Source organism: Tupaia chinensis, unplaced genomic scaffold, assembly GCF_000334495.1.
Source record: "Tupaia chinensis unplaced genomic scaffold, TupChi_1.0 Scaffold000221_1, whole genome shotgun sequence".
NCBI classification, from domain to species: Eukaryota; Metazoa; Chordata; class Mammalia; order Scandentia; family Tupaiidae; genus Tupaia; species Tupaia belangeri.
Window position 1 is genome coordinate 1,688,315 of NW_006159696.1, and position 8,667 is coordinate 1,696,981.

Below are 8,667 nucleotides of genomic sequence, written 5' to 3' on the forward strand. Positions count from 1 at the left end.
GGTCACTGGACTCCCATGTAGTTGACCGCGGTTGGAGTCTCAGAGCCGGTGGCTTAAACTCACACCAGGCGCGTGTGTGTGCATGCCCGAGATCCCGAGAGGAGAATGAAGGGATTGCGGCGTGACCAATCCCCTGGAGGGTGATTTCTCACTTTCTGTCTCTGTCTCTCTGTGTCTTTCTGGCGAGCGCACAGGCCCTATGGCAAAATCCTCTCAAAAAAACAAACAGAAAAAACAGGACTGGGTCCGGCTCCCTGGCCTGGCAGTTAAGGGAGCCGGATCCCACATGGCCCCTCCGGTCAGGGCGCTGCCCACCAGATGACAAGCAGGCCTTGCCTGAACCGTGGCGTGCTGTGGCCAGTGCAGACGTGTCCCACAAACCAGTGTGACGTCAGAACGTGCCCGGCCCTTTACTATGACCTGGGAGGCTCCGTGGAGGGGACACGGCCTGCAGAGCTCCCCACGCTGGCCTTTCCAGCGGCACAGTGCGAGGACGTGGCGCTCTGCGAGGCTGACCAGCTGGGAGGTTCGGGTTCGCGTCCAGAGACCCCCAAGCGCTCTGGGGGCAGGCGGAGGCTGGAGTGGATCGTGGCATCAAGCCCTGTTGGGAGTCTGTCTCGAACTCTCTCTCGTGGAATAATAAACGGGAAGCCTGGAACGCCAACCGTGCCGGGGGTGTGCTCAGAGCACGCGGGGTCTCGGAGGGCCCGGAGCAGCCGGACGATCACGCAGCAGTCGGGTCTGGGTCAACCCGAAGCCCAGGGGTCCCCACTGGCAAGGAGGAGCAGGGCGCCCTTCCTGACAGCAGACGGCCGGTAGCTGTTAGGGGAAAGAAGGCCCTTGGCCATCCCGACACCGTGGCCACACTGCTTGTACATCGTCGGCGGGGACCAGGCCACGGCAGCGTCACCATAACCGGCTCGTCACACTGCAGGAGCTATCACTCTCCAGCGAGTGCCACCGTACGCAAGTGACCGACGCCGACACCAGTGACCCCCACTGAGGACGCCCTGGGGAGGACGCAAGCAACCTCTGGCCTTGGCTCCAGAAATGGCGACACCGCGCAACTGTCCCATGAGAAGAGCATGGCAGACCAGACGCTGGCCCGTGACCGCGCTCCAGGGACATCACAGCACAGCAGTACACTGGAGATCTGCAGGCCACAGGACTGCCAAGGCGGTCTAGCCTTTTCTAGAAAACGTTTGTTTTTTTGAGAGGTTTTCGCTATAGGGCGTGTGCGGTCGCCAGACAGAGAGAGACAGAGAGACAGAAAGCGAGAAATCACCCCCCAGGGGGGATGGTCACGCCGCAATCCCTTCTCCTCCATTCTCCTCTCGGGATCTTGGGCAGGCACACATATACGCCCGACATGAGTTTAAGCCACCGGGTCCGGGACATGAACCGCGGTCAAGCACGTGGGAGTCCAGCGACATGGCCATTACGCTAACTGCTGGTTCCCTAAAAAACAATTTCTTTTGTTATTATTTTAAAGTTCGTTAGAGGGCACATATGCTCACCGGCGAGGCAGAGAGAGAGAGAGACAGGGAGAGTGAGAAAGCCAGCCATCAGATCCGGGATGCAAACTGTGGCCAGTCACATGGGGTCCAGCCCCCAACCACCACGCCACCTGCTGGCCCAGGTTTCCTGGCTTTGATGACTGGTGTCACTGGGGAAGCACAGAACGTGCCTCGGTATTTAGGGAAATGGACGTGAGAGCTGTAACTACCCAGACAGTCCAGAACCATGCATGGGTGGGGCCGGCCCCAATCCTGGGGAAGCGAGCCAGACCCCGCGGTGGGTGCCTGTGTATCCCAGACCCTGACAGGGTCAGGGAGAGGGGGCCACACTGTGGCCCCCCACGGGTGCTCCCTCTGCCTCTGGTGACTGCCCACACCCTCTGGCAAACCTCCTTGTGTTTTAAAAATGGTTCCTCCATCAAGAAAGACAGAGACTGCTCTTCTTTCTCTAGCCTGAACGCATGACCACACTTTTAGGTGAGGGCCACACTGCCGGGCCCTTGCAAACGGGAGGGGCAGGCACTGGGCCTGGGACCGCCCTGGGTCTCACGGCCCAGCTCACACCGGCAACAGGGGTGACCGTGGGATCATTCGGAGTAGCGCTGGCGGCCACGCGCATTCCTCAAGGCGGGAAAGCAGGGCACGCACCTCACAGGGTGGCAAGGGGAGGGCCTTTCAGCCCCAGGCCCTGCTCCTACCCGAAACTGTCCTTAAAGTTTATCTCGGAGGACGGAGGAGGGCAGGGGGCCCCACGGTCTTCACGCACCCCACCTCTGGCTTCAGCTGGTCGGGCTCAGACACGCCTGGTGCGCTCAGGGCGGGCCCTCCCACCTGGGTCATCGCTGGCCCGCACGTACTTATTGGTGCGTACGTTTGTGCCCGGCCAGTCTCCTCCTGACTCTCGGCTTCGGGGACTCACTCCTTCTGCTACAGTGCCTGTGACCTCAGGGACCTCATCGCTGTCAAAGCCACCGTCAGTGGCCCTCGCCCAACCACCCACTCCGACGACCCCAAGGGCCCAAGTGAGGCTTTTAGAAACATCACTCAACTCACCAGAGCGCGGTGTGCCAGCGATGCCGCATGCTGGCGGCAGCACGGACGTTCCCGTGGTCGGGATCGGTGACCTAACTGGCGCCCACTGAAGACCGGCAAGGCTCAGCTGCTTGCAGCCCTCCCCACTCTGTCGAAGACACCCGGGAGGGGCACCTTCGCAGATGGGCAGTGAAGGACGCCACCCGGTCTGGGCGTTTCCCAGGTGGGAGGAAGCCGGCACGACGCCGAGCACCCAGGCCAGCCCCGTCCTGCCAGGCTGCACCAGAGTGCGGCGGATGTGCGCAAGTGTCTGACACCGAGGGGGGGGCCCCGCACGGAGGCCGCGAAAAAAAAGCCGCCCCCCCGGCCCGGCCCCGCCCTGCCAGGCTGCACCAGAGTGCGGCGGATGTGCGCAAGTGTCTGACACCGAGTGGGGGCTCCCGCAAGGAGCCTGTCACAGCCCACCTCCAGACGCACGTGAGGGGCGTCCAGCACCAACCCTCGTGACAATTTGACTCGTTCGGTTTTGCAGGAAAAGGCCCAGTAGGCACACGGGGAGATGAATTTACATGTGACCGAAAATGGCCCCGTTAGGTGGCCAGATGGGGCAGGCGGGCAGGGGGTGGCCAGACCGGGCAGGTGGGAAGACCCTGCAGGACAGGGGACCCAACCCCAGGCCCCACTCCCTGCACAGCATGGGAGGCAGAGATGAGCACTCCAGCACTCTAGGGAGGGAAGGAGAGACCAGATTTGGGGGAAGGCCGAACCCTGACCTGGGAGGGGGCGGCTCTCACGCTGTCAGAGGCGCACAAGTGAAGCACCCCTGGGAGACTGTGAGCACGCGGCGACGTCTACCGCGAACCTCATGGTTTTATTTTCCCCTTTCTTCCTTTGTCTTAATCTTTCAGTTTGTCCCCACTAGCCCCAGCTTTAGGAATGTCACCTGAGAAAATAAAAGGTTTCCGTACAAGGGCGTTCAATACATCAGCTCTGTTTTCCAGAACAGAAATAACCCCAGTGGCCAACGGAGGAGGAGGGATGGCCCCCCACGATCCCTCCTCCCTCCTTTCAGGATTTTGGGCACAAACGCTCACGTGCCTGCGTGCCTCTCAGGCTGTAGGTCTGGGACTCAAACCCGCAGTTGCCCTGAGGGACCCAGCCACCGCACCCACCATGCCTCCTGCCGCCCTGCACTAAGGTAGGACGGTAACTTCTCTGTCCACACCAGGCAACGCGCCTGACCACGCGCCCCGCAGCGCCTCCAGCCTCCTCTTGGGGTTTCGGGCTCCACGGGGGCGTCCGGGGCTGCAGTACGACTCCTCGCACGTGTGTGTACGTGACCTAACCTGAAGATCCCCGCACTCACTCCCCACCCCCGTACAGGACACAGAACACATCACTGAGTATACTAAAATAAGGTTATTTACTTAAAAATGATACATTGGACATAATCTGTATATAGAACAAAGCAATTAATGATAAACTTAATAAGGCACCTTTTAAACCAGATGCGGTACAAAATACGTTTAGTGTGGTACATATCAAAGATGAGTCTACACTTCCGGTGTTTACAATTGCTGATAAAGCTGCTTGCTTTCATCCTTTCAAGGCTCACCGCCTATGTACAGTTTCCCTAATTAAGCTATAATGATATTTTCATTTTTACAATATATACTACATCTTGGTTTTTAAATGGGCAAGAAGGAAGGTCACTAAAGGTTTAAATTACTCCACCGAAAGCAGAGTCCGGAGCGTGGCTGAAAAGACAATGACACGTGTAACCCTCTGCCAAAGCCGTATTCACACGCCTCCCGCACGGACGACCACCACGCATGGCTCCTCCGAGGCTGCGGCGCCGACTGGACCTGGCTCTGCTGCCTGTGTCTCCCCGCGGTCCCCGCGCTGGCAGTGCCGCGGCTGTAACGCCCGACCAAGTCCGCACTGCAGATTCCCCGTAGACGGCGCGAGGGCTACGGTGATCTTGTAATAAAAACCAGCGAACATGTCTGATGGACTAATTTCAAATATCCAGAAACATTGAAATGTTTTCATTTATAAATTTTTCTCTGAAATAATTTTTCAATAATAAATTTAATCTTGGGCCGACTCAAGAGGCTGTGATTTTAAAAACTGCACTGCATTTTTGTTTTATATGGAAACAAAGCATCTGGGGGGAAAAGCGAACAAATAAAAAAATCTGGCACATTCTAGATCAGTTTTCGAGAGCTACAGGTCACTTTCCGAGTTTACAACACTGTGGACATGCGGGGCAACGTGGCATGCTGACCACACTGCTGTGCGGGAATGCGCCCACTGAACCCAGGCTCCGATTTCAAACTTGGACGCGCTTCCAGTGAGGGCGGACGGCGGGGGCTGCAGGACAAGCGAGTCCGCGCCTGCACCCTCCGGACACGCACCGGCTCAAGGGCTGACGGGCTCTCTGGGGGTCAACTCTTTCAATTCAAGTAGTTTTTGGTTTTTGTTGGTTTTTCTGTTTTAATTATTTTAAAAGATGTCTGAAGCCATGTTTTGAAATGCTGAATTTGTACATGGGACCCCATAATGGCATCTGGAGTTTCAGGAATCATTAACTATAGTATAATATGGTGGTATTTCCTTTTCTTTTTTTGAGAGATTTTTGTTATAGGGCACATACACTCATCAGAGACAGAGACAGAGAAATCAACCCCCAGGGGCAGGGCTATGCTGCAATCCCTTCTCTTCCACTCTCCTTCCGGGATTTTGGACATGCACACACATGTGCCTGGCATGTTTCAAGCTGCTGGTCCTGGGACTCGGACTGTGGTCAGCCATGTTGGAGGCCAGCGCCTTAACCACCACGCCACCTGCTGGCTCCATTGTTTGCTTTTTAAAGAATGTGTTTTACAGGGAAATGATCTCATTCAACACGTTTCCTGTGGTTTTTGATATACGAGGTACAAGCTTGCCTGGGGGCGAGGGGATGAGAATCACCCTGCAGGGGGGTGGCCATGCTGTAATCCCTTCCCCTCTACTCTCCTAGGACTCGGGGCACATACGCCTGGTGTGATTTTTAAGCTGCTGGATGCGGGACCCAAGCCCGGGAGGGGCCATGTGAGATCTAGCTGCCATAACCTCCAACAGCCCCTAAGGTTGACCTGTGATGTGACCGAGTTCACCTGAAGCAGCCACTACCGTGGTCTCACACCATGGATCTCTACGCTTCCAGGCGCCACGTTCACATTTCTGAGAATAAAGTCGGTCTTCCTTTACCCATTTCCTCCGTCATTAAGATGACAAACTCAAGATTTATAGTTTATCTAGGCAAAGACAGATCAAGGTTAACTTAGACCAAGTAAATCAGATCTTGCTGGTGTTTGCAAACCACGGGGGAACAGGAAGAGAACTACGCCTCTCAGTACACAGACAGGGAAACGCTTTGAAAAAGCAAGTTACTGGATGTAAGTACTATGCGAATTTACCTAACCTGACGGACGCCTCGAGCTTTATGTGAGATGAAACCTCTTCATTGGAACAGTTAAGGCAGTTTCAAATGTGTGAAATTCGATGTACAGACAAATACGAACGTTTTAGCTTTAAATGATAATCAAACCTTTGGTAACGAATACATTCATCTTCAGGCTTCGCCCCCTTCACTCGAACCTTTTTGGCTAAGTGGTGATGCGACCGCATTCTTACGTCATAGTCAAATAAAACGTCTCTCCGACACTCGGAGTTCTTTGCTCAGGAGACGGTGCCGAAAATCATCACAGGAGGATGTGTCTGAGCAGACTGGGGCCGGCATTCGCGCTAACAAGGCACCGATAAAACGCGCACCGTTCTACCGGACAGCGGCAGGACAGCGGCAGGGTGGCCGTGGAGACCGATTCTGCCTCTCCGCTGTCTCTGAGTTGAACAAAGACTGTAAAGCCGGAACTCTCAAATGATTTAGATGTCTAAAAATACTTAACAGATGTTGACACATTTATAACTGATGTCAGCTTTGACATTAATTTCTAATTAGAGGATTTCTTCATAAAGAAAAATCTGAGATGCTATTAGCTTAATGAAGTTTCTGGATTTGATATATTACTCTGAATGTATTAATTCTGAAAACCGGTATGTGGATCTACTTTCTAACAGTCTCTCCCTTGAGGATGAGCTATGAAGGACACGTGAGCCGGCTTCTACGAGAAGAATGTATGTACATATATAAAATAGTTTGAAAGGGGCATGTGTTTTGCAAACAAAGCACATTACACGCAAAATATAAATAACTTCCCTTTTAAACGGTACCGAGAAGACGGAGCACAGAGGAGTTACGGCCGCTCACATCGCTCCTAACGCGGCAGCTCACGTCAGAAGTGTGAGCTTTGTGAGCGCACTCACGGCATGGACGCTCCAACTCTGGACAGAAAGAAACGAAGACGTAGTGGAAAGAAAAGAGCCCAAATGCACACACTTTAAGCTTCTTTTGGCCTTACGTCAACTTTCATGTTAAAAATAAAAAGTTGGGGAGGCTGCATCAGTCGCAAAGTAAATGGCTTCTACGAAATTGGCGAACCTCGGCGGGGTGGTGTTTCTAAGCACAGGGCCCCGGGCACCAGCACCTCCCTGCGCGTTCCAGGTGGTTTTCTTCTCCGAGCGGCGGCACACAAGCCCGGGTGCGCACGCCACCGCCAGGGGAGGCAGGACGCCGGCCTCTCGCTGAGCGGTCTCCGAACACATGGCCGGCTGCCGGCTGTCCCCGAAGGAAGAACACGACAGGCCTGACTTCCGCAGGCAAAAGGCAAAAGTGTGTTTCCCCGTCTCTGCCAAACTCATTCGTCTTATGGCTTTCACAGAAAGCACCATCTTACGAACACAATTCAGTACCGAGAGTTTGACTGGAGACTTCCGACCCAGGATTGAAGTCTTGATGTAGTTCATAAAAACCCAATAAAAAAAGGCATCAAAGACCACGCTGAAAATGCAGCTGTCCGTATAGAAAGAAGGAAGCGTGCAGGAGTTCCCAGCTTGTATCCTACGTACCGAAAGGTCCCGCTGTAGCAGCCTGTGAAGGGTAGCGAGGGGGAGTCGGAGCACGCTAACACCGTCCCACTGTCCCCTGGTGACACGGCCTTGCAGTCAGAACTTCTCGTCACTCACATGTCAAATCTTGACATCCTGGGACTCCACCATCTTGGCAAGTGTCTTCTTGATTCTCAGCGCCGTCAGTCGGGACGCCGGGTTGTGGGCCCAGCACTCGGACATGAGCTTCAACACCGCCCGCAGACACTGCGGAGGAAGGAGACGGCGTGAGCGGGCGGTCTTTCTGGGGACACTTACCGACCACGCCTGCGGGGCGGGGCTCCACGCACTTCGTCACCGTTCCACCGGTTAGACACGGTCGGCCGCAGGCGCTTGACGCACACCACCTCCCGCATGTCCTCGTAGGACGGGTCGCCAGGCACCATGTTGTAGTAGGGCAGCTGGTGCTCCTCGACGATGCCTGCAGGGGGGAGAGGCAGCGGGCACAAAACGGGCCCCCGAGACGAGCCTCAGGGGCCGGAGCTTGACTCCTACGCAAACGCACGGCTTTCTCCTTATGTCCAACTACTGCCTCATCACAACCGTGTGAGCCCCATCAACCCAGGACACGCCGTAATTCTAGAAAAACAGAAAAGGCCTTTGGCCCCGAGCCTCTGCCTTCGCTCGCCCTCCGTCTTCACCTCCGACCGACCGCCAGTCCCGGCCATTCTGCAGGGACGAGCTAACACAGTCGCACATTTCTGGCACCAGAATAAGCCCGTGCTTTAATTCTGCTTCTCCATGTTTGAAGTCCTCTCATGTATCCTCACGTGCCCTTAGGATAAATTCTCAGGGCCAGGGGTGTTAGGAAATGCACCAACTTGCAGAACTTGGACAAAACGGCACATACGCCGGAGCCCGCTGCCCTCGGAGAGTCGGGCCTATCGGTCCGTCCCACTCGTCAGTGTCTGGAACCTGAATGGGGTGGGAGTGGCTCCCCACATGGGTGTGACACTTCCCCAAAACGCGAGGGTGGCTCACACCGTTCCCACACTGCTGCAACCCGACCCCCTCTTGGGAGAGGGTGGCTGCGAGTCCATGTCCAGGGGAACCTGCGGCGGCGGGGGCG

At 55.5% G+C, this 8,667-nt stretch overlaps 1 protein-coding gene across 1 annotated transcript in view; it reads right to left on the reverse strand.

The window, feature by feature from the left end:
• Positions 1-6,796: 6,796 nt before the first annotated feature.
• The window catches only part of BMPR1A (bone morphogenetic protein receptor type 1A), a 55,091-nt gene continuing 53,220 nt past the window's right edge, over positions 6,797-8,667 (reverse strand). Inside the window, exons 12-13 of the mRNA XM_006147755.3 lie at positions 7,889-8,019; positions 6,797-7,805 (exon numbers count right to left, since the gene is read on the reverse strand). Coding sequence (XP_006147817.1) covers positions 7,680-7,805; positions 7,889-8,019 — 257 coding nt within the window. The 3' untranslated portion in view covers positions 6,797-7,679. The remainder of the gene's footprint in view (positions 7,806-7,888; positions 8,020-8,667) is intronic.